General features: G+C 41.2%; 2 protein-coding genes and 1 long non-coding RNA gene across 6 annotated transcripts in view; 1 reads left to right on the forward strand and 2 right to left on the reverse strand.

Annotated features, from left to right (window-relative positions):
* The first annotated feature begins 148 nt into the window (after positions 1 to 148).
* On the forward strand, positions 149 to 24,743 carry LOC116664334. The gene is made up of 4 exons (XR_004320810.1): positions 149 to 328; positions 14,935 to 15,069; positions 19,622 to 19,757; positions 24,443 to 24,743. It is a non-coding gene; the product is annotated as an uncharacterized LOC116664334 (long non-coding RNA).
* LOC102519958 (disintegrin and metalloproteinase domain-containing protein 20-like) lies at positions 13,036 to 23,051 on the reverse strand. Of its 3 annotated transcripts, none has more exons than XM_032482292.1 (4): positions 21,055 to 23,051; positions 19,588 to 19,795; positions 15,702 to 15,795; positions 13,036 to 15,422 (listed from the first exon to the last, which is right to left on the reverse strand). In XM_032482292.1, exon 4 carries the CDS (start codon positions 15,409 to 15,411, stop codon positions 13,186 to 13,188), a length of 2,226 nt encoding a protein of 741 aa, XP_032338183.1. In that variant the 5' UTR covers positions 15,412 to 15,422; positions 15,702 to 15,795; positions 19,588 to 19,795; positions 21,055 to 23,051; the 3' UTR covers positions 13,036 to 13,185. The 3 variants fall into 3 exon arrangements, with proteins under 3 accessions (XP_032338183.1, XP_014416165.2, XP_006186517.2); XM_014560679.2 differs by having other exon boundaries at positions 13,036 to 15,503; XM_006186455.3 differs by lacking the exon at positions 21,055 to 23,051 and having other exon boundaries at positions 19,588 to 21,042.
* The window catches only part of SYNJ2BP (synaptojanin 2 binding protein), a 32,058-nt gene continuing 30,521 nt past the window's right edge, over positions 24,257 to 25,793 (reverse strand). The window contains exon 4 of one of the 2 annotated variants that reach the window (XM_032482295.1): positions 24,257 to 24,941. In XM_032482295.1, the coding sequence (XP_032338186.1) occupies positions 24,807 to 24,941 (135 nt within the window). In that variant the 3' untranslated portion in view covers positions 24,257 to 24,806. Of the gene's footprint in view, positions 24,948 to 25,793 lie in introns of both variants that reach the window. The other variant, XM_006186415.3, reaches the window with a different exon arrangement.

Genomic DNA, 25,793 nt, shown 5'->3' on the forward strand with positions numbered 1-25,793 from the left:
TAATTAAAACAAAAAACAAACAAACATTTTTTAAGTGCTACAGAAGTTTAGGTTGAGTGGTAATCGGTGATGTCTTGGGATTAATGAACTTATAACATTAATGCTTTTCCTGCCAGACAGCCTGTAATCGTCAGTCATTTATGAATGTCTGTTTTCCACTTAACAACCATCGAGCACCTTTTTGCAGCTCATTAGAAGGCTCGAGGAACACAGAGATGAAAAGATATGATCTCTGCCTTAAAGACGCTGGCCATCCAACGGGCATACGAATGAACCATCAGTAGCTCGGAAAACAGCCGCCCACTCCCACCGCATTCTATTTGCCGGGGTGAGTCAGAGAAAGCCTTACCTATCAAGCACTGTTTGAGATGACATAATAGTATAGAGTGCAGGTGACATAGTCACATTTCCCGTGCTATCCCTGAAATCTTTCCATCTGTATCTACCTCTCTATTGCCACTGAAACGTTCCTGGCTTAATCCCTTATCACCTTTCCACCTATTAAAGTAGCTCCTAAGTGATCTCTAGAGCAGAAACTCTTGATCTCCTTTCTGCCTTTAGGCTCATCTGATAACACCCATCTCTATAGGTCTAAAACAGCAAAACAAAACAAACAAACAACCTTAATTGTGAATCTCAAGTCTACCTCCCACACTGAAAGTTATCTAAAAGCCATAAATAATGATGAGATTCTGCTTTTTGCCTACAGTAGTCACTAGAGGGTTGTTTTTTTTTTTTTTAAGCAAAGAATTTAAGGCCTTTGGTAATACGACTATGGCCTGCCTTTTCTGCTACTGTTCTTCATTCACTCCATGCTTCATCCTGAAGGAGATATTACTCCCTGAGTATTACATGAACTTCCACATCTTCAGACTGCAGCTTTAGGAACACCAGGTTTTTGAAGCCTCTCTTACTCCACAGGCAATGTAAATTGCTTCCTCCTTAGACCTCCCCACTAGTCTTTGACTAAAATTTATCACAGAGCTCGATCACACTGTATTATCAGTTTTACTGTATAAAATCACTGTTGTTCCAAACAGCAAGACAAAAACAGGAGAGTGGAAAGAATACTTCAGAGTTTGCACTTAGGGCTTTTGTTTTTGGTTCTGAGCTGAGGAAATGAATCAACCCCTCCCCCGACCAAAGCATCACCTAAACTGAGCCAAGGGAGATTTTAGAATGATCAGGATAAGATTTATTAAAGTAAGAATGCTTATTCCTTCCCTTATCCCTATTTCTCCAGTCTTTTCTCACCTCAGTCTCTCCAAGGAAGAGACAACTTACAAACCTGGGGACTGGAGCAGTAAGAAAAGTGGGAAGACTTAGCCTGAGAGGTTAAATTCCACTACAGAGTTGGTAGTGCTGGGAGAAAATTACATAGATTTTTGGGAAAGAGTCTGGAGTAATTGCAGAATGCAGGAGAATTTAGGATTGCAGAGATGGCCTTGTAAAGAGGGTTCCTGTGATCGATGAATAGAGTCTCCTTCAATGTTCCAATTCCTTTGGATTTTATTTTGAGTTATTTGACTTAACATTTTTTTTGTTTTATGTTTGGTTGTTTAATTCATCTCTGGGCAGAGATAAAATCCTATATAGGGCTATAGGATTTACTAGAGAATACATTGTGAAGTATGCACAATTTGTATTTAGCATTGCCTCTCACCTTATTCACTTCCTTTTGATACTTCAGAACTCATACAGCATCCGGGTGAGTTAAGTGTATTACTTCTCCAACTTTCCCTCATATCTTAGATGCCAACAACAGTGTTCTAGAAGTCCAGACCTTTTCCTACCTTTGCACTACATTAAACATCACTTTATTGGATCCAGCTCCAATAAAGCCTGGCACTAAGCTAATCATTAACAATAGCAGATCATGTACATATATTCTAGGTAATGCTATAGGTAATAATGTTAACCTTTTCAGATCAAGCATATATTCAACTTAAGTGAAATTAGTTCTTCAGTCTCTCATTTATTTAAGCATTCAAATAAGCACTTGTGAAAAACCTTGAACTAATCCTGAAGGAGCAACTAAATAGTAAGAATTACAAGTTTGCTGGAAGATTTTCATGGGACCAAATTTGGGTCAGCGAAGAATTTAAGCACCTATCAAATAATATGATATAGGCAGTAAACTCTATTATCACCTCAGTATCACTAATGTATACCTCAGTTTCTCTATCTGCTAAATGAAAGTAAGTGATTTTTTAAAGCATTTTTACAATTCTCAAAAAACCCCACAAAATAGCTCATCACTATGGCTTCTGTTCCTTTCCCAGAAATGTGACTCAGATCTCATCTGTGTGTTTCTTGTATAAATAAACAGTCAAAATGTTGACCCACACTTCATGTGGCAGTTTATAAAAATTTGCATCCAGGAAACAAGGCATCTCCCTAGTCATGCTGTCCCCCAGAACTGGTATGTTCTTGATGTCTAGCCAAGTTATATTATCCTCCAGTATCTGCTCTGCTATCACTTAATTTATACAAGTATATGGGAACATTGTTATCAAAATCACCAATCTTGAGAGCTTTAGCACTGAAGTTAGGTTTTAGAACTACGGTCAAATTTAATGGCTATGGTACAGAAAGATTACTTCATGAATCATTGTCTGGTTTCATAACTGACATCTAATATATAATTTAATTCATTAAAAAAACCTTAAAAATTTTGGAAGAGCATGATTCCAAACTCATTTTACAGATAAGCAAGTTGAGGCTCAGAAAGTTTAGGAGACTTATACAAGGTCACACTTTGTGAACTCAAACAAATGCCCCAACTTGAACCAAACTTCCTGTAACATTTGAAAATATTGACTATCTCCTTGAAATTCTCTCCCTCCATGGCTTCCACTGATGTTTGGTTCCCATGGATCCTCTCCAACTTTGAGACTTCTTTCTGTCCTTTTTAGCCTTGGAAACCTTAAACTGCATTCCTTATCTCTCTTCCATTTTTTAAATTTGTCCCAGTGACTCGCAACCTGTAGTGTGCACAGAATCCCCTGGAGAGCTTATTAAAGCACAGATTGCTGTGCCTCATCCCTAAGGTTTCTGATTCAATATATCTGGAATGGGACCCAAAAACTGGATTTTCTAACTAGCGTCCAGATGCTGCTGCTGCTGCTAGCCTGGGGACTACACTTTGAGAACTATTGCTGTATCTTCTTTTGCTAGATAAACTCAACTTTCACCTTGGCTTCAAATTTTATCACAGTGTGGATGACTTCTGGTACATCTCCAGTATCCTAAGTGTTTTGGTAACACCTCAAAGTCAACATTTCACAAATACTTCCTTTTGGAGGGTGTAGGGAGTCTTTCCCTCCATTCTAATTTTTTTTCAAAATATATTAGATTTGGTTTTTATTGTACACCACACATATCAGGGCAAAGTGTTGCACAAACAACTGCAAATCATTTTTGGGAAAAAAAGCTGTAAAAAAAATAAAACTGCAACTGCTTTAGTTATGCAGTCCTGACTTGAGGAATCCATGCTGGCAAAGGAGTTCTAGCCCCTGAGAGAGGCTTCTTAATGGTGGTTGCCCCGGCTGTCTGCAGCCTCTGTAAGACTAGGCCCCTGGGGTGGTGGCAGCCTGGGGACTGGAAGGGCCTCTGCTCTCAGCAGATCTGGGTCTTTGCCCTGGCTGGCAGGGAAACATTCCCAATGAACCCAGATCAGTGAAACCTTGCAGCCTTCGAGGATCTGAGTGGGTGGAAACTGTCAAAGACTTTGTTTTTTTCTTTTCCTTTTGTTATTATTCCAGCTCCCATGCCCCTGAGGCAGAGGAGGCACCAACCCTATCTGCAGGCCTGAGCTCTGGCCTTGGATGCATGCAGCAGGCAGACAGAGGAGGCAGGTGCCCTCCTATGGGGCTGACAGGGAGAAGGCCTGAGCTGGCCCATGGAGGAGAAAGGAAAGGGAAAGGAAAAAGCCGGGAGACCAAAGTTAAAAAAGGAAAACTCAGAACAAAAGACAAAACCCTACCACACACCGCAACAATTTTCCATACCCCAAATGCTAGTCTTGGAAGGACACCAGTCCCTCCAGCTAGAAACAATTCCTAAAACTGCCCCAATTTGACAAATCTAACTGTTCCCCACGATCACACGCATATGCTTGAAAGGAGCAACCCAGCAGAGGCGTGCTCTTGGCGAGAGATCAGGACCACTGTAGCCGGCCCCTTGGCAGCCCAGGGACCTGTGGGCAGAGCAGGCCAGAGGGTGTAGAGGAAGCTCTGGGTCTTGGCCAACAGCAGGTCTGTGGCGGCAGGGGCTGGCCCTTTTTAAGCCTTTGCCGGGTCATCCCGAACAACTGCTGCAGGAGGAGGGGCATCCGGAGAGCGGGGGAGAGGTGGGAGGGCAGCGGGCCCCCCTGCAGAGCCGGCAGGACCTCAGCCCGGCGCAGACAACAGTCGGGGCTGGGGAGCAGGAGACTGAACTTCATTTACAACACCGGGAAGATTTACATTTAAAGCAAAACAAGAATTTTTCTTAACCAAAACATTTTGATGTTCTTAAATAAACCCAGCCTGACACGGCCCCACTTGAGTATGGCTGCCCTCCCCTCCACCCCTCTACTGGCCACCCCAGCGTGAGCTTCCGTCCCCTCAAGATGTCAACAGCCTTTCCATCCAGGAGGAAAACTGAGAACATGAGAACAAGGTCCCAGCCAATTCTGTTCTTCAGCCTTAACAGGCAACAAAGCAAGGGAAAAACTACAAGGATCAAATAAAAAGAAAGAAACAAAAACCCTCAAAACGAAACAAAAGGAGGGGCAGCTAGTGAGGATCAGGCCGAGTCCCCGGAGGGCACAGGCCTCAGTGCCGCCGCATCTTCACCTTGTGGGCAGGGTTGCCCGCCGCCTCCCAGCAGTCCTCCCCGGGCTCCTAGGACTTGCGCCAGTAGTTCTCCAAGCTGAAGCCGCCCCTCCACAGGTATGTGGGCAGCAGCACCGAACGACGGTTCTCCTCCTTGTCCATCTCCAGGATCCGAGGCCCGTGGGCAGCATCATATTCTAATTTTTATGAATAGAACTAGAGTGGCTAAGAGTTGGCTACTCAGTTGCTAGTTCAGTCCAATATGAAACTAGTTAAAATTAAGTTCTTGGCATTATTCCAACTAGAGAATCCACTGTTTCACCTTTAATGCACATTTCCCTTATGATAGTGATCACTGACAATCTAGTTTTAAAATTATTCATGTATTTGTCTTATGACTTACTATGGAGTAGAAGCTCTGGGATGAATGGGACTGTGTCTAACATATTTCTGTCCTCCATGACTTTCTTCATAGTCCTAAACCACAATCCGTAATTTTTGGAAAAACAAATGAAATGGCAACTAGAAAGATAGCAAGAACTTCCTTCTATGGTGAAGCACCCCACGCTTAGTGATTCCTAAACCAAACAAAAATCTGCTCTATAACATTTTGGAGACAACCAAAGATAACTCTTTCGTACAAAAGTGCTAGAGATCTCGTCTGTACACATTAATGAAAGCAAAAGGAATTCAGATTAATTGCATTGTCCTGAAGAACTTTCCTAGATTATAACAAATTTCAGGTAGAAATTGAGGTAAAGCAAATCAGAAAATTCTAACTTTCGAATCGCCATGGGACTAAAGTTCATCTGAAGGCTTTTGGAATACTGTCAATTACGTTAACTAGGGCTTTCTTTTTGGGTAGGTGACTTGTGACACAAGTCAATGGTGAAACAGGATTTTATCTGTTAAAATATATGTTAAAAAAAAAAAAAAAAACCTTTGCAGGAAAGCAGGAAGCCATATTTAGAAATGTAACGACAAATCTTTGAACCAGGGCAAGTAAAGTGTACTTTTACCTGAAGATAAACTTTTCAAAAAGGAAACCATTAAAAAAATGGCCTGCTTGTATTTGTGTTTTAAATGCTTGAGTAACATCTGTTGCCCATCACTGGTTTAAAAAAAGTCAAATATCTTTGTACATATAAAGCTTCTTATACATCAAAACACAGTGCCTATCCAATAAAAATAGAACTTGATACCTCAAAAGTGAATCTACTTACTAAAGTAACCACTTCAAAATCAAGCAATAAATAATTTAAATTATTTTTAAATTAACTTTTTTCAGTTTTATTGAGATAAATTGACATGTAACATTATATAAGATTAATGTGAACAACATAATGATTGGCTCTACATATATTTTGAAACAATTACCACAATAAATTTAAGTTAACATTCATCACCTCACATAGTTAGAATATATTTTCCTTGTGATGAGAACTTTTAAGATCTATAACACTATTAGTAATACTACTTAGCATAACCCCCACATCAAAAAGGATATCAAAATTAAAATGAGTTATATGGCAAGTAAGAAAAAGGAAAAATTTCATATGAAATCCTATTATTTCAGATAACAGAAAATAAACATTTGACTTATAAAAAAGAAAAAGAACCAGGAGAAAGTATAAAGAGAGAATTAGTCAAAAGAAAAGCTAAAATAGAAGAAATGGAAAACAAACAAACAAAACCAGAAGGACAGATCAATAAAAGCTGGTTATTAGAAAGAATCAATTAATAGATTAAGGGAAATTTCTAATGTGAAAGATGAGAGAAAATAAAAGAATATAAAAGAAAGTAAAAGGGATTACATGAGAATTTCAAGTTCTATCACAATAAGTAAATCGAACAGCTAAAGAAATCGATGGTTTAGTGATAAAACAAATGATCATTTAAAAGTTGAACATATCAATTACTAAGGAAATCGGAAATTTACCATTAAGAAGGACTAGACAGTTGGCTGTGACATAGGAGGAAACATTGATCTTAACTGAGCCAAATCATAACTATCTTTCAAAAGTCCGGTGAAAAATTTTATTCCTCCTCTATTATGGTCTTCTCAAGGACTATTATATAGGTACTTTTTACTGGTTCCTTAAAGGAATTTACTATTTCATGGATTAAGAGCCTTTCCCCCTGACTCTCTGTGTGATCACAGACCTGATATCAACTCCCTTTGACAGTTATTTGAAGGTTTCTGGAAGCATTTGAGTTCTTATGGCTTGTCCTTTATGTTCTCTCTAGGTGCAAAGCTGTTTACTGTCCAACAAAGCTGTGTCCCTCAAACAAAAAAATCACTTTCTGTGGACACCCAGAATTGATGCCCAAGGAAACTTTAGAAACCCAAGGGGAATGATTGGAGATTAGAACAATAATGAGGAAAAAACCCCAGCAAATTTGAAAACAAACATAAATGAGTTAGTAGTTGGTATTAGAATGGACTGATGGATGGAGAAGCTAGATGTTAAAGGGTTAATCCTTGAAAGTTTCTGCAGAGAGGCTATGGCTGTCTATGGGCTATGGGGAGATCTCTGAAGGGCATTGTGACCAGGAGGGGGTGTGGAGAATGCATCCAGAGAACCAAGTCTAAGGTGTCCTCAAGACCAAACTTGAAAATAGATAAATCATCTGGGGAAATGACAGTAAGTTGAGAACTTAGCAAGAAAATCAGTGGTGAAGAGAATACACAAACTTTAAAGTTTATAGGAGGACCCTGAGGTAGAGCCTGGTATTTCTGAGTAACTGAAAGGCTAGGGAGAAGGATCAGAGAGAAAGTTTGGAATGTGGATTGAAAAGAATTTGGAGAAAGTAGGCAGGCATTAGATCATGCAATGCATTGTAGTTTATGCCAGGTAATTTTGGACTGAATCCTTAGGGCAATGGGAAACTTCTAGGGGATTGCTAAGCAGAGGAGAGACATGATCAAATCTATGTTCTACCAGGACCTCTAGTCTATGAAGAACAAATTGGAGGAGGATCCAGTGGATAGGAAAGAGGGCATTTGGGAAGCTAATGCAGTAGTCCAAGTGTAAGTAGATGGTGGTTTGAACTAAGATTCAAGGAACAATGTGAGAGGTTGGGAATAGGCATCAGAAGACACAATAGAACACTTAAATCAACATGTCATTGATTAATAGGACCAAGGACAAATGGGTACCCAGGTTCATTTGACATGGCTGGAGACTAATCAGTACCTTTCACTTTAGATAACAGTTGCTGTCCAAAAAACTAGTTTAAAGCTTCTTTTCTATAGAGTGGTTACTAATTAACCATTGACCTCAGGTACAAATTTTGAAATGCAATTCCATTGTGGTTGAGGATGGATGAATTTTGTGATATGGAAGAATCACTCTCAGTTAACTGCTTAGGGCCCTGGCAAGTACAGACCCTAGCATGCAATGGAGCTAGCCATCATTTTAATTTATTTTGAGTTAGGGAATCAGCCAACCAAACTTGTTAGAAAGGTATATGAAGTAAAAATAAGGACTCTCTTGCATGCATTTGGTGATACCTGTTTGGCTGCTTGGGTTTTTTAAACTTTTCGTTGTTTTTTAATTTTATTTTTTTCTTTTTACCTTTTAACTCAACTTTGACTTTTCTGTTTAACTTTTGACTGGGTATAAGCTATGTTCTGTGACTTATTAGTGAGCTGGAATAAGGCAGAGTGAGACAGCACCAAGACTCTTACTATACCTGCAGCTGATATTCCTTGAGAGCAGTTCTGTAACTCACAAGGTAGGTGCTCAATCCTGTCCCTCAGGCTGAAGTTCCAGAACAAGAAAAGAGGCCTCCTTCATAGAAAGACTGGGGAATGTGTCTCACTCTGTTGTCTGTATAGTGCCCTAGGGGTGTCAACCTGCCAAGAACCAGCTTTCTGATTGACCCAGTCCCTGGGGACCCAGGAATGCAACCCCTACCCCCACTGTCCACCAGAGCCAGGTGGACAAGGGGCATCTGTGGGTGGCGGCTGCAAAAACTAGGACACCAGACATAAAAACTAGGTTATCAGTAGTATGTCAGACTCCCCTCCAGGAGACATTGCTGCAGGGGAGGGTAGCAGAGGGAGAGCTTTAAGACAATGCCCACCTCCAAGGTCTCTGGAAAGGACTGTAGTCAGCACTTAGATGAGAGTTTAATTAGAGGCCTGCCCCTAAAGCCACAATCATTATGATTAGCTAATAGACTTCCTTCACAAAAAAAGACCAGGCTCTTGGGTCTGTTACCTTTTGCTGTGTCCTGAGGGTGGTAGCTGTTTAAGAACTCTTTCTCTTTTGGCTATAGTCCTGTGGGATCCAAGAGAATAAACCCCACTGGCTCCCAGAGCCAGGCAATGTAGAGGTGTTCCCTGGCAGAAGTCACCAAAATCTAGGTGCCAGACAGAGGAGCATGAGCTCCTTTCTGGGTGACATCAATTATTATAATTCCATGGGACAGGAACACAAATCCCCTGGTCTCCAGAGCCAAGAAGTTAAGATGCATGCCCTTGGCAGTAGCCCCAAAGATCTAGGCACCTGACATGTGTAAAATCTCCCTTCTAGGAGATGCTGGTGCTTTGGAACATGGCAAAGGGAGAGAACAAAGATAGCACCCGCCAGTCTCTGTCCCTGAAGAGTGTTCCAGCAGGCTCCCAGATGTGTGTGTTAAGTTAGATGCTTGCTTCTCAGGCTGGATCATCATGTTTCCATTTTGATTTGTCTAGGTATTTTTTTTCCCTTCAGTGATTCCTTGGTTGTTTAGTAGCATATTGTTTAGCCCCCATGTGTTTGTGCTTTTTGCAGTTTTTTTTTCCCATGTAGTTTATTTCTAATCTAATAACATTGTCGTCAGGAAAGATGCTTGGTATGATTTCAGTTTTCTTAAATTTACTGAGGCTTGCTTTATAGCTCAACATGTGATCTATCCTGGAGAATGCTCCAGGTGCTCTGGAAAAGAATGTGTATTCTGCTGCTTTCAAATGAAATGCTGTATAAATATCAATTAAGTCCATCTAGTCTAATGAGTCATTTAAGGTCTGTGTTTTCATGTTGCTTTTCTGTCTGGACGATCTGTCCATTGATGTAAGTGGGGTGTTAAAGTCCCCCACTCTGATTGTGTTACAGTCAATTTCTCTCTCTATTTGTCCTTTGTATCTATGACTGGTTTTTTTTCTTAAATTTGTTCATTTGCCTTGATTTTAATATTTCACATAAAAGTGAAATCATGCAGTATTTGTCTTTTTCTATCTGACTTATTTCACTTAGCATAATGCCCTCTAGACACATCCATGTTGTCACAAATGACAAGATTTTTTTCCTTTTCATGGCTGAGTAGTGTGTGTGTATATATATATATATATATATATATATATTTCTTATATACCACATCTTTATCCATTCATCTATAGATGGACTAAGGTTGCTCTCATATTTTGGCTCTGGTAAATAATGCTGCAATGATCATTGGGATGCACATATTTTTTAAAATTAATGTTTTCATTTTCTTTGGGTAAGTACCCAGGAATGGAATTCCTGAATTGTACAGTAGCTCTATTTTTAATTTTTTGAGAAAGCTCCATATTGTTTTCCATAGTGGCTGCACCAATTTACATTTGCATCAACAGTGCACGAGGGTTCCCTTTTCTCCATATCCTTGCCAACATTTGTTATTTGTTGTCTTTTTGATGATGGTCATTCTGAAAAGTGCGTGGTGATATTTCATTGTGGTTTTGATTTTAATATCCTTGATGATTAGTGATCTTGTACACCCCAAACTAATACAATGTTATGTATCAATTACACCACAATAAATATTATTAAAAATGCACTGGTGCAAGGGGCAATGTAATCTCTAAGGAGTACAGTTGTGCCTCCTCTCGTAGGCATTTGATGGTAGGACAGCTTGCACATATCAATGTTTATTATGAGGTATAAGGATAATGAGTTCTCACAAGTAAGGGAGGCTGGGGACCACACCTAACAGCCAAAGCTGGGGGACCACAATTAACATGAAAGTTGCCAAGGTTGGAGAGATAGCAAAAGCGATTCATCTTTTACCTAAGAGCTTTAAAGTGGTAATAGACAATGGTGTGTCTAAGGTCAATAAATGAGTAGCCAAAGAGGGTGCTGCTTAAAATCTACAATGAGAAGGCAAAAATGGAGGAGCAGAAGGCTAAGAATGGCTGCACCAATAAAAAATTATGATGCCTGTTCAGTTTCTGGAACAAAGCCAATTTTCAGATACAGGATATGTTGATTAGAGAGATTGCTGTGTTCCTAGAAGAAAATACACATGAACATATGAAAAATATATATTATGATTCTTCCAGTCCTTCCCCCAAGAAACCTACAACCATTTCTTTGGGAGCTAGTATGGTAGAGTTAGAGAACTATCTAGAACTGAGAAGATTATTGGACACAGTATCTACATTGATGTTGGTACTCAGACTCCAAAGCATCACCATGGATCCTAAAATAGTGGGAGCTTATGGACATAAGGTAATAAATGGAGTCCTAGTTGACTTACATTTTACAGTGTGTTCAGTGGTCTGCAGTCCAATTCAGTCATCATGTCCCCAAGGGCCCAGGTATATATTTGGGACTGGTGTCTTAGACAGTGAGAATAATGTCCCTGTAAGGTCCTTGGCATGTAGAATAAGAGCTATCATCATCTCTGTGCAGGTAGAAGCCTTTTAAACATCTCTCTGCTCCTGGCCAGGATAGTAAATCAAAGTTAAAATTGTGTTCTGGGTGGAAAGGTGGACATAAGTGCCACCATTAAAGACTAAAAGTTGCAGCAGTGGTTGTCCATATCATATTTCCATTGAAACCACCAGTCTGGCCCTCACAGAAACTGTATCAATCCTAATGAATGACTGTAGCAACCAACAATCCCAAGTAGGGTATCCTACTGAGCTGCTGCGTCAGATTTAGTATCATGCTAGAGCATACTGAAATGGCCTCAGGTGCATAGCAGGTAGCCATTGATTTGGAAAACTTGTTAGTTTCTATTCTGATGAAAGAAGAGCATCAAAAAATTAAAAGGCAGCATCCATGTGGCATGGATAACCAAATTTGTACCTTTGCCTCCAGGGCTGTGTTCACTCTCCTACATCTGGCATATTATCTGAACATATTTAGACTGTCAGAACACGCAGAATACATCGTACTGATACATTATATCAACAGTATCATGCTGATGCAACAGGGCAAGCAAGTGTTGATTTGTTCATCTGGGTTCATTGATTTCCTTTTCCTTTTTTTTCCCCCTCCTACCAGAATTTGTAAGGAATTTTGTCATTTGAAGAGGGCGATGTTCTGTCAAAGTTCAGCAGGTGTTCTTAGTGAATGGGTGGATCCTCGGATGTCTCTCTTAGTGTATTTGTGGGAGAGGGTGAGCTAAGAGTGTCCTTCTGCTCGGCCATCTTGGCTGCTCCTCCCACTTTTATGTAAATTTTTGCTTCTGTACATGTATCAGACACTCAGTTCCATCCTGTACTTTATAGACAGGCTTTGCTTAGGCAATTTGTTCAATTTTAAATGTGAGATGATATGACATGAATATCTAAGGGCCTTAAAAAGTGACATGTCAGTGATCCATGGCTCCTTCTGTGATGGTTTTACAATAACAAATACGATGCGAAAGTCATTATACTTGGAACACTTCAGTTTTAGCACAACTCAAGATGATGAGAATAATGAGAATGATAGAGTCCACATTTATTAAGTGCCTAACATATTCCAGGCCCTTCTTAGATCTTTTGACCATCACAAAACCCCAGAAAAACGTGCACTTCATCTCTCTGTGTAGCACGTCAGATGTGACCTTGATTCTCTGAGAGCCTATGACTTTAGGCAAGATCACATACTTAGCAGGTTGTTGAACTACTGTTGATATTCATGTGCCTATGACTCAAAATTTTTCATCTTCCTACTGTATTTTTCAAGGTGTCTTTTATGCTACATTTTATGTTATGCTTTTTTAAACTAGCAAAAAAGAAAACCAATAACAAAAATCTAGTACATAACCAAGTAAGAAAGAGTCTAGTAAGTTATTAAACAAGTGCATACCAGTTCAAACAAGATGTGCTACAGACACACCTGTAAAACATTAGTATCCACAACATAAATTAAGTACAGGCCCTCTTGTTGGTGAATCCAATAGTTCTCACTGTCATCTATAGGAATAGTAAGACTATGACCAGATGTAAAATATCAAACGCATTTAACCACACAGACCCTTTTAAAACTGCCAAGTCATTTATTTCAAGATGACAACGTCATAACTGCTGTAGGACTATGTAATTATCGGAGTGATTACTGATCATTTCTACCCGTAAGTTCCAATGTGATTGTCTCCATTTTGTGTGTTCCAGTTCAGGTTCAAGGGATTACTTTTTTTCACCAGTTGTTTTTTTATCCTCAATTGCTTCTAAATGGAAAAAGGAACCCAAAACCCCTGCAAGCAAAAGAAGGCTAAAACGGAGAAGCAGTAGAGCTACTGAAATGTTTACATTAAATACTATTTTGGCTCGAATACCGATTTCTTTGTCAGGTGGAGGGCCACTGTCGGTACTGCCACCTGGTCCTCTCTCTTGACACGTTGGTGGTTTCCAGCCTCGCTGACAATGACAGTGTTTCAAGTTGTTGCATACCCCTCTGTAATTACATTTCTTGACATCACAGTCAAAATGGAAGTCTTGGAAAAAAGTACAGTTTTGGTTCATACAGTATCTTCCTGCACCACATGTTGCCCCATCCACCACAAGCCCCATATATGGTGTGTGTGTCCCAAAGTGTGCATCGTACCCAAAGCATCTTTCTACTTTAACATCTTTTACTACTATATGACGAAATGTAGTGTGCTCACCCCCGCCAGGAATTTCCTCCACATTACTACAGTGCAGCATTCCACACAGCACATCATCTTCTTCACATGGTACAGACTTTCCTCCTCCTCGAGTCACTCGCACCCCACAATTTCCAAATCGGTCACCTCTTACATTCAATTTTTCATAGCATGCTGACCCAGCATCTTTTATTTCGAAGCCAAAGAGGGATTGACACTGCAGATCACGGTCACTACAGTTTCCTTTCACACACACGGCTAATGGTGAACAGGGGGTTCCATCCTGGATATAAGCGTCTGTTGGACAAACGTGCGTCTTCCCACTGCAGTATTCTGGTAGATCACAAATGCCAAGAGTGTCTCTGCAAACACTTCCAGGTTGAGCATAATTACACCTCCTGCAGCAATCTCCTTCACTGCAGACACTACCAAGGGTGAGGGCACAATTGGAATTGCAACACTTATCCTGAGAGCAGTCTTTTATGGTGCCACAGTCACATTCTTCCCTTTGATCTTTGATCTTGTCACCACAGCGAGCAGCTTTATAAGGAAAATTATTGTATGGTGTATTTGGAGTACTCAGACAAGGATCCCACATAGAAACTCGTCTGTGCAGTTGGGCATAAGTACAGTTGCTCATCATATCTAGAAGACCAGGCTCAGCAGCCATGACACAGTAGTGTCTTCGAAAACAATGGCAACCAGGACCATCATGTGTACAGCCAAGAACATGACCTATTGCATGTGCTCCAAGAGTTGCAGCTAAAAATAAGTGATACCTTGCTACCCATACAAACGATGCTCCCCAATTGGGGTTGCATATTCCTTCATGATTGCTATAATATGAAGCTCCACCGATTTTTTTTCCTGTAAGAATCAATGAGGTATCATGAGGAAATTTTGCATACCATCTCCAGTATTTCCATAAACCAAATGAATTTAATGCATCTAGAGCATTATGAGATTCTTCTACTTTCACCTCGTCGTTACCGTCCCATATGCACAGCATACGTATGAAAACCTGAAGTTCACCCTGGTAGTAAATGCTATGCATTATGTTGTTAAGAATCACTACGTTCTCTATGATACGTGTGATATTTCTGTTCTGAACCACTAATGAGTTAGTAACTGTGTAGTGAAGTTTTAAGTTTTTCCTGTGTGGCCACCACAAATATACAGGGGCAGCTCTAGGAGTTTCAGCAAGCATTGCCTCCTCATATGCTTGATTTGTTTCTTCCTCTTTAATCTTACATTTTTCATCCTCTCCTGGTGTTTTTTGTGACACAAGCAGAGAAATCACATGCTCAAATTTGGAAGAAGCCTCCAGTGGTTTGATTTCGTAAGTGAAGTCATCCACCTGCAGCATGCCACGCAGACCTCCATAGCAGGTGTCCAGTGTGCCCATGGACCCAGGAACCCCTTCCAGGTAGGTGTAGTAGTAACAGTCTCGGGGAATAAAAGGGTAGTCCTCCTGCGTGGCGCCTTGGTCGTTACTGGTGATAACGGGAAAGTGTCTGGGCAGCAAGTTCTTCTTGACTCTCATGTGAACCACATGTCTTTGGCCGCTGAGGCGAATCTTGTAGGAAAGCTGGCCTTGCATCCCAGTTCCTCCCACTCTGTGGGACACCTTCCTGGGGATCACAACTTCAGAGGAAGTGAAGCGCCATCCTGGTGGGGTGTGGGAGCAGCAGATTGGCAACAGTAGCAGCCAGAGCAGAGGCAGCCGGAGATCACCTGTCAGGTGGGCCTGGGCCCAGGCAGGCCCCATGAGTGAGGAGCCTGTGACCAAAGCAAACGCAGTCAAGTGGGAGGCAGGCAAGCCTATCCCTGGAACAGCATCTCTTAAACAGCAGTATAGTCCTGAGGAGAGTGGAGAGAGGCTGAAGGCTTGGCATCCCCAGACAGGTGTGGGGGGCGGGGGGGGGGGAGGCTGTTACCTAACAATGGTGTACTCATGAGGGGGAGGGGCGCTGTGCTAAGTGGATCCTGGGGATCCTGGCACAGGGGTCTTAGAGAAGACAAAACATGGGAGAAATTAGGAATAATAAGAGTGTATACCTGGGCTGAGAGGTCCCGTGGTCTCTTGCAGAAGTCACAGGAGAAGATTAAGTGGGTCTGATGCAATTTTAAGATAGTTACTGACTTCTTTTCCCTTCAAACCAAAATGAGAGAAGGCATCAATTTGTAATTAAAATACAGAATGGAGAGGAGAGTGGAAGTTTCTCCTTGTAAGGATTTTGAGGAGAAAATTAGATTCTCTCATACTTTATAGAAGTTGAATTGTGTTCGGGGTGATTAATGGAATAAAAGAATAAATAGTATGATCCAGCTAACCCTCTTTTGGGTATATATTTGGATGGAATTCTAATGCAAAAAGATACATGCACTCCAATGTTCACAGCAGCACTACTTATAACACCCAAAACATGGAAACAACGTAAATGTCCATCAACAGACGACTAGATAAAGAAGTTGTGGTATATTTACAGAATGGAATACTATTCTGCCACAAAAAGGATAAAATAATGCCATTTGCAGCATCATGGATCGCCCTGGAGAATGTCATTCTTAGTGAAGTAAGCCAGAAAGAGAAAGAAAAATACCATATGATGTCACTCAAATGTGGAATCTAAAAAAAGAAAAGAAAAGACAAGACAAGACAAGACAAGACACTATGGACTTATCTACAAAAGAGAAACACCCTTGCAGACATAGCAAACAATCTTACGGTTACTGGGGGATAGGGGTGCGAAGAGAAAAATTTGGGAGTTTGAGATTTGCAAATGTTAGCCACTATATACAAAAATACATTTAAAAAACCCCTCCAAGTTTCTTCTGTATAGCACAGTGAATTATATTCAATATCTTGTAAGAACCTTTAGTGAAAAAGAGCATGAAAATGAATATATGTATGTATATGCATGACTGGGACATTGTGCAGTACACCAGAAATTGACATATTGTAACTGACAGTATTTCAATTTAAAAAAAGAGAAAGAAAATACGGTTTTATGTCCATATGTCTTCCAAGTTGCTATAGGGCATCTATTTGATCTGAGAAACTGATTGCTCTTAGGCATGCAGTGTGACATCAGGATCGAAGTAGAGAGGAAGCTAAATAAAATAAGGTTCATAAGGAAAAGAATCTTACAAAGACTAAAATATCCTGGGGGTAAAATACACATATATTTTACACAAAATGATGTTCAATGTTAAAAAATCATAGTAAGAAACTCATATTCAAATCAGCACTGCAGATACAAAATTAAAATGGGACTCAATTCTGTGATTCCATTTTAAAATCTGCAAACTGGGAAGAAGGATCATCCCATTTTCCTGTGACTGGTCAATCAATTTAATGATTACAGTAAATAAAAAGTTCTTTTGTAAATGACTCTGTTAATGATCAACTTGTATTTGAAAAACACACTTTGGCCCTCTCCCTTTGCCCTTTCCCCATGCAAAAAGAAAGAGTATGGCAAACATTTAGAAATAGGACCTAGTGTTCGCTATGTCTTGATTCCTTAGACATAGCAATGCTTTCTTATAATACAGGTTATTACAATATCATCCAGGGCATCAGGTAAGCAGATTAAGTGCTTTGGAGTCTCTCTATAAATATCAACATCAGGCAAGAGTCTATGGCTGTTAAGAACTTGGTTCTGATCAGAACAGAATTCCTCAAAGTACTGTCTTCCTTTTGATCACATTTGCCCTTTTGGATGTGACTGCTGGTCTTGAAAGAATTTTCAGATAGAAGTGAAACAGCAAAAGGGGCTTACCCTGGGATAGCAACCAGCTGTAAACCTATTCTAGACGAGAGGTAAAGGGCTTCACAACTCAATCTACCACTTTAGGGTGATAGCAGAAAAATATTTTAACAGCGAGATCACCAACAAGCACTCCCCCACTTTCAGATGCTGTGCTGTTTCAGCTCAGAGTGACTATATGTACCTTTGTATCTTCACAAAGCATACAGTAGGCACTCATTTGTCAAATGTAGGAAAAACCCTCATCTGTCCAAAGATAAATCTCAACTGAAACAGATGAGAATAAAATCTGCATTGGCTGCATGTGAAATGAAATGAACTTTACTCCCCTACATACGTGAGAAACTTACATTGTCTCATTTCTTTAAATATATTTTTAAAAATTGCTTATTTACACAATAAAAACAATGTTCAACATCAGAAAACATACTTCTCTAGTTTAGAACTATTGGGATTAGTCTCAGAAGAGTTCATCTGATTAAATTTGATATTAGGTGTCTCTCAGATTATTCTGTGGATAATCTGATGCCTGAATACCCTTCAGCTGTAAAACAGTTCCTCTGGCCTTTATTCAAGGTCCAGAGAGAGAAGATGGAAGTGGACTGAGATAAAAAGGACAGTTTTGTCCATGACCATGTAGTGGACAGATTCAAGACAGAAATATGAGACAGAAAGGGCCCTTCTGCAACAGACTAAGTCTTTGATGTGGGTTAAATTAATTTTCCTCTCTGAGCCTTGATTTTCTCAACTCTAAGACAGATTCATCCTAGAATCTTTTAGCTCCAATGTTGTATGACCTGGTTTTAACTTAATAGATGTGCAAACTGAGTTGCTTACTAATACATTTTGCTGGAGGTTTGTCAACCCTTAGCAAATCAGAAGCCAAAGATGCTCCACTTCTTACTCCACATGTATACTTGAGGGAGAAGCTACTGGAGACTGGGGATCTAAAAAGGCCCAAGTGAAATTCTCATTTTTGGCTGGAGCAATGCCTATATGTAATTTAATAATTTAAATAGTGTCTAAAGTATGATAGAGTGTTTTGTTGTTGTTGTTGTTTTTATTCTTTTCTTCTGACACTGCACACTGGAATCACCCAATGAACTTTGTTTTACTGCTGCCCTAGTCCTAACCCCAGAGATTCTGTTTAATTGGTCTAGGTACAGCCTAGGCATCAAGACGTTTATAAGCTCTCCAGGTGATTCTAACCAGAGGAAAAGGTGACTATTGGCATAGAGCAGTAGTTCTCAAACTTCAGTGTGCATCTGTCACCTGGAGGGATTATTAAAACACAGATTGCTGGGTAGGTCTAGGGTGAAGCCCAAGAATTTGCTTTTCTAACAAGTTCCCAGGTAATACTGATGCTTTTGTCCAGAGACCTCACTTCGGGAATCACTGCCAGTGAGGAAATATCATTGATGGTGGCACCCAAAGTCCTGAGTTTAAATCCTGATTCCACTATTACCACCTATGTAATCTTAGGAAAGCAATCATTCTTTTCTTTAGTGTCTTTTTAACAACACTTAGTCCTCAGAGCTGTGAGGCATGAAGAAATAGTGTTACCAGTCAGGGTTCAGTTTAGTACCTGGCACAAAATGCAGTAGCAAGTATTAATTTCCTTTTTCCATTATATAAGGCTAGGTGGTGTGATTAAGTTAAATCAATAGCACTGGTTAAAATCTGGTGGGAAAAGGAAATAGAGATGATTGAAGCAATGTCTTCTCAGAACTCTATGTAGAATATAGGATGATAAATATAGAGAAGCGTTTTAAGCATATGGTCTTTCTTAAAAGTATTTCATTCAGTTTTTAACACTTTGAACACAGTCATTTAGCTGGTAGGAATATGAGATGCAATTGACAAAGTGTCAGAAATCTTAGATTCAATCCATAAAGACCATAAATCTTTTAGTGACCTACAATGGACTCCAATACTTCATCTATGATAATTTTGTTTTCTAGAGAATCAGAAATAAGAATTAACTAGCATACTTGCCTAAAACTAACATATTGGCCTTTAAATATTTAATTCCAGAGAAAACCTAAATTATTAAAGTGCTTCAGAATCACCATTTGATTTTATCAATCAAAGCAAAACTTCTACCAACGATAAGATAGGACAGGTGTTTTTATTTACATATACTAGGAAACAAAAAAGCAAAGAGCTCTACTCACTGCTTGCCATTTGCTTCCTTTTGTATGTCTCAAGGTCCTTTCAGGAGTTAATGTCCAAACCTGAGATGAACGCTAGGAGGGAAGCTGGCCCGCTGCAGAAGCTGCTGCATAATCCTTCAGATACAGGGAAGGCACCAGGCGGTTGTGTCTCCTCAGTGGGGCTGGTTGAGGTGAGAACTGGAATACTGTCAGTGTTTCTCTGTGGAGTCTAGGAAATGCAGTTGTCTGAGTCTCAGAGGTGCTGAACAGTTCAGGTCCAAAGGCATAAATCATACTAGCATTGCTCAAAACAGAATTTTTCTCATACCAATAGGTGACCCAGAGGCAAAGTCTTGCTGGGGTTTTTATTTTTAAAAGCCTTCCCTTTCCACTCTGGCCCGATGCCACCATATGACAGCTTTCTCTTTCTGAATTCCTAAAACACGTCTTTGTCACTGCATCATATTCTGAATAGTACCATTTCCTCCATTATTCTTCTCAACTATTACTTAACCTGATGATAGACTTTTAACTTCTCATCTATTTGTGAATTCTCTTAACTAGACTGTGAGCTCCTCAAGGGTCCTTAACTTGTCCCTTTCCTCTATGGAACTTTCTCAAGTGTCCCGATACTTGGTAATGGTGCCCCTTTTGATGTCTGCAGTATAAATTTGCTCTGCCTATGCAGGTAATTATCTATTATTTTATGTGTGTAGGTGTTCTCTTCCTATCTGGAACCAAAAAAAAAATCCCTTTAGGATGAAGGCTATGTGTTTTGCTTCTCTGGCAAAGTCTTAACAAAGCTCATGTCCAGTCAACGTTTATAATATTTGTACCAGATCATCCATGCTAAAAAATGGATACAGCCAACTGCCTGAGGAGAAGTCTTCATAGTCTTTCTGTCAAGATTATATAAAGTCTATAGTCTGGCCAATATATTTAGAGGATGGAAATGGTTTTCTTTTTTCTTTTCTTTGAGTAAAAGTAGATTTAATTAAAGAAGTGTACACTTCATAGACAGAGTGCAGGCCATCTCAGGAAGCAAGAGAAAGGCCAAGGCCGGGGATGGGGGGCGGTTAGAGTAGAATTAGGTACCTACTCCATAGACAGAGTGCGGGGAGTCAGTATTCCAAGCAGCGGGGTTCACCTGAGAAATATGGGGCAGAAGGGAGACCTCCCTCTGGCTTGGTCCTGAGGCAAGCTCCCATGGCCAAGGGCAATCATTTTTCTTGGTGAGTGTCCTTTTTGTGAGGGGTCCCCAAACTGGACTATTGTCTGGAATTTAGTGAGCAAGTCCCTTCCCAACAAGGGGATAAGGCACTCAGGCATGAGCCAAAACTGATGTGCAATGGTAAAATTTTCTAGCAGGCACTTGGTTTGGGGCCTTCTATTGATCCCATTACACAGGATTGGGAGAACAAGGGTCCAGGGATATCAGTTAGCACAGAGTAGGTGGCTCCTGTATCTAATAAGAAAAAACTTTCTTACCTGCCACATCAAGGGTTACTGAGGCTCCTCTAGAGAAATGACCAGGTGTCCTTTGGAAGCCAGGGAGTGTCAGCCAGCAGGGCCCATCAGTCTTCGGTCCTCTGGGCCATCATTGGTTTGGGAGACCCAATCCCCCTTTGGGACTAGGGGCAGTCCCTCTTTCAGTGGCCTTCTTGTTTACATATCAGGCAGGGGCCCGGTGGACTTTTCCTAGTCATGGGGCATTCATCCTTCCAGTGGCCCGCCTGGTTGTACTTGAAACAGGTTCCTTCTCAGTGAGACAGTGGCTCTGATCCAGGTGTCCTGGATCCTGTTCGTGTCATGGGTCTTTGAAAGGGAGGGTAACCCTGGGGTAGTGTAGGGATTAGGGCTGCTACTAACAATTGTGCCTTTCACAGTTGTCCCCAAATCCTTCTTGCCACTTCAATCCTGCCTCTATTGTTAAATACTCCAAATGCCAGATCCATGGGCTAATTAATGAGGGCCTGGGGTCCCACAGCTGCCCAGATGGGGTGTTAGGGGCAGATGATCATGAAGACTGTGCCCTCTCAGAGTCGGGGGAGGTAGGAGTTCCCTGTTGTGGACCTTGGGGAGGTGGACCCATAAGAGGGTCATCAAAAACATTGAGCTCCTGTAGAGGAAGGTGTTTTGAGGGGATGCGAGCCAGGCATACCCAGCAAGAGTTCCTTAGACCTGGGTCTTGGAATAGGGTCAGGAACATCTGGACGTATGGGACGTCCCCTAGTTTACCTCCCCTTTTACAAAACAGGTCCAGCTGTAAGATGGTACTGTAATAACCCCATTTTGGGGCCAGATCTCTTGATCCCCTAGCTCGTATTGGGGCCATGCAGTATTGCAAAGGAAAATTCAGCCTTTTTCCTTAAACTATCCTGTCTAAATCTCCCCCAGTTAGCAAATTATGAATCATAATGGGGAATCCTTTGGGATGCTTATGGTCATCCCCATTTTGGTTAGGATGATGTGCCCATGAGCCTGAGAGAGCTCCTTCAGATTAGACAAGGAGAGAAGCAAGGGCCAGTGGGAGAAGAGGTGTCCAGAGTCCCAAGGCCTAAATTCTTTAGAGAGGGAAGAAGGAGACTCAGGCCTTGAGTCAACTAAATTGGATTACCTTTATCTCTGAAAGGAAAAAAGAAACAAATAGAGCAGAAGGGTAGGGCTGGAGTGCCACAGGGTAGGGCTGGAGTGCCTTACCAGGAGGTGGTCCTTGTGATGCTGAGGAGGGGCACCTGTTCACAGAAGTAAAAGAGGCAACACTCAACCTGCTGGCAAAGCAAGCAAAGGCATTCAAGGATCAACAGATCGTACAGATAGTCTAAGTCAGGGCAGGGTGAAGAGGGGATGTGTACAGCCACGATGCTTCCTAGGTCAGAGATCCACAGGCCCACTGAAGGGGAGTGCCTGCCAACAACTCCCACTCAGGGCTGCAATGAGGCCAAAAGCCCCGAGAACTCAGGGAGGGCTGAGCCACACATTTTTAAAGGGGCACTCCCAGAGTTTCACCAATCTGGGCCCCCTCATGCAGTTCCTGCATCCTGGAACTGGACCGAGACTAAGACCAAGTACAGAGGAGCAACTGGGCTCGAGGAGCCACTGGGCTTGAGGAGCCACAACTCACTCAATTATGTTGTCAATTACTTGCCACTTAGTCTTAATTTGGAGGTCTGGGTTGTTGCCTTCTTGGATCTTCTCAAGTCCAAAGAGATAGAGCGAAAGAGGAGAATGAGAAAAGACTGAGGAGAAAAAAGCCCTGGGCTCGGTGGGCTCCTTCGCGGCTAGAGAGCTAGTCTCTGCCAGATCCTGCAGGCAGCGCTGGCTGCCACCGAAGGGGCCACTTGAATCTGCACGGCATGAGAGAAATCCCCTGCCATGCTCTGAAAGGAGAAGAGCCAAAGCCCAATAGGTGGATAGGTGGATCAAGATTATGCCTTGGAGGTCTGTTTTGTATTGTTTTTTTCTTTTTTTCCCATTTGTCCCTTCATGGTTACCAAAAGATGATACAGGAAAATAAGTGGGGCACAACAGGATGGCCAAATCCCAGTCCTCAGCTGAGTCCCTGGGAGGCGCCCCGCCAAGTGAGGGTCCTTGGCTTTGTTCAGGAAAGAATTAAAAGTGTGAGCCATAATTGAGTAAAACTAGATTTATTTAGAGAGGTATACACTCCGTAGACAGAGTGTAGGCCATCTCAGAAGGCAAGAGAAAGGCCAAGAGGTGGGCCTGGAGAGGGATGGTTAGAATAGACATAGACACACACTCCACAGAGTGCACGCTGTCTCAGAAGGCAAGAGAGAGTAACTGGAAATGGTTTTCTTAAAAATTAGCCTTGGTTCAGGTCTCCTTAGTGCTTTAAAACCAACCTTCAATACCACATGAACGGGAGGGCTCCCACCTCATTAGTATTCTTGGTATTCCCTGACATCCATTTATCCACACCCTTCCCTCAAATGTCCCCACAAAACAGCCACCAAGCCTCCTTATCCCCGAACACAAAACTCTTTTCTTCCCCTTCACTGCAAAATGGCTTATTCATTAACAGCCACAACCAGTGTTTAGAGCCTTAAACAAAAATTAGCAATCTAAACCCTTTTTCTTTAACTGAACTGATGCAGAGCTGACCTCATGCCCATCCTGACAAGAAGCAGTCCTTTCTCTCAGATTTTGTCTGTTAACAGAAACAGGAAAGACCAGTAAACAGTCTGAGGTGCCACTTTGGAGACACTATCTTTTTTCATTTTAGGATTTTTTTCACTGGGTTGGTTTGGCCCCATCACCACAGCTCTGACCAGTTATTCCAGGTGCTCCTTTAACAGGTACTATTTAGTCACTACGGTAGCTCAGAGATGAGTAAGATTTATCTTCACATCTCCCAAGTTTTTTAAACAGACTGACTTGCACAAAGATGGATCATGGCATTTGACCTCAACTTCACCATAGCTATTATGAGAAGAAATATTGTTCTAAGATTTTTTAATTAGTTGCCTCAGTTTAAATGTCTCAGATTGGGCATCCTCTTTTGAGGCTCACTCTCACTCCCATTATGTATCAAATTCTTCAATTAAGATTATTCCTTAATCCCTCACATCAGAAACCAGAAGCTGCTTTCCATCACTTCAATTCTCTAAAAGGCATCACTACTATACTATCATATATGCATATGATATGTGTGTGTGTGTGTGTGTGTGTGTATATATATATATATATTTTTTTTTTTTTTTTGCTTTTTAAAAGAAGTAGAAATGCTCTTCTCATTTGCTTTTGTTTGAAACAAAGTAGGCACCCAAATAGGTAATTAGAAATTAAATAAAGGCCACAAAAACTTCCCAAGGAAAATCATTAAAAAGAAAAAAATCCCCTCTTCCTCTTATTACAGCCGGCCCTGGAGGCATGCCAGCTAAGAAAAAAGGAATCGACCACGGTGATGGGAAGACTGGACCTCTCCCTTTCAGGGTTGTAGCTGAACTTCAATCGGCGGTCCTAGTAAAATATATAAATCTTCATTCATTCTAAGCAAGTCTTCAGCCTTCCTTCCAACAATGCCTTTGCTCTCCCACCAGAACACATGGATTTAGAGATTTGGAATAGCAAAGTTCCGGTTGGGTAGCAGTCTCTTTAAATAAATCGCGTGCTGGCTATGTAGAGAGAGGGAAAGTCATGGGAGAATGGCAGGGGAGGAGGGTGAGAGAAAGAGAGAAATGTATTTTCTTCCTTGGGAGCACTGGAAGAAAGCAAGCTTTTCAAAGTCGTTGCCGGTATCTCATGAAGGCCCAGGCTGCTACCACGGTGAGGGCAAACACTGACACCAGCACCACAGCTGCGGGAACAGCATTTGACTCCCCTTCACTTCGATGTCCTAGAGGCCCATTCTGCACCTGTATCTAGAAGGGAAAGACAAATGACCAGTGTGTGTTCAACACAACTGAAATGTCCAGGTTGACATGTTACCCATGCCTACAGTCTCTATGCCACACCACCCAAAGCTGTAAACCCCGCGCACTACTGAGCTGAAGGAGTCCTCTCTGTTTGTCCTGAGTTAATCCATCAGCGTCACCCATTCTTTGGAAACAAAATAAGTCTGATGGCGAGGCATTTAATCTTATTGTGCAACTGACCTAAAGGCACCCCTGAGGGTAAGTCAGATAACCTCCTTCTATTTCTGAACTGTCGCCACCAAGCCATATGTGTATCATACCGGGAAAATGAAGATACGAGATGAAGCCTACTGATCCTATAGGGAACCTGGAAATTACCGGGCAGGGGCAGTAAACAGTCTAGAAATGTTAACTGAGAAAAATTATCAGTCATCAGAGTACAATAAGAGTAGATCTGAACAATGTTAACACATGTGCGATGACATTATTTAGAAACATTTTCCAATTCCCAAAAGGCACCCACTCCCTCCTAAGATGGCGTCCTGTCCTTCATCTCTTGTTCTGTAATACTAGGCAAAGATAAAGGTGAAACCCATATGGAATGGAGGTGGAAGACTCAAAGGTGAATAGGAAGAAATAAATCATATTCAAATGGTTACATTTTTCCATTGCCTAAGCACTCCCTTTTGAGGCTGGTGGTTTTTCTTCATTTCAGTCAATTTTTTAAAGGCAGCCTTTCTTAACATCAACTTTTAATAGCTCACTTGCAGCAACTGTGGTGCCATCTCATTTTGGTTAGATTTAATCTCCTCATTGCAATCCACGGAACTCTGACCCCCTTGTTCTAAAAGA

The sequence above is a fragment of the Camelus ferus genome, chromosome 6, assembly GCF_009834535.1.
Source record: "Camelus ferus isolate YT-003-E chromosome 6, BCGSAC_Cfer_1.0, whole genome shotgun sequence".
Taxonomy (NCBI): domain Eukaryota; kingdom Metazoa; phylum Chordata; class Mammalia; order Artiodactyla; family Camelidae; genus Camelus; species Camelus ferus.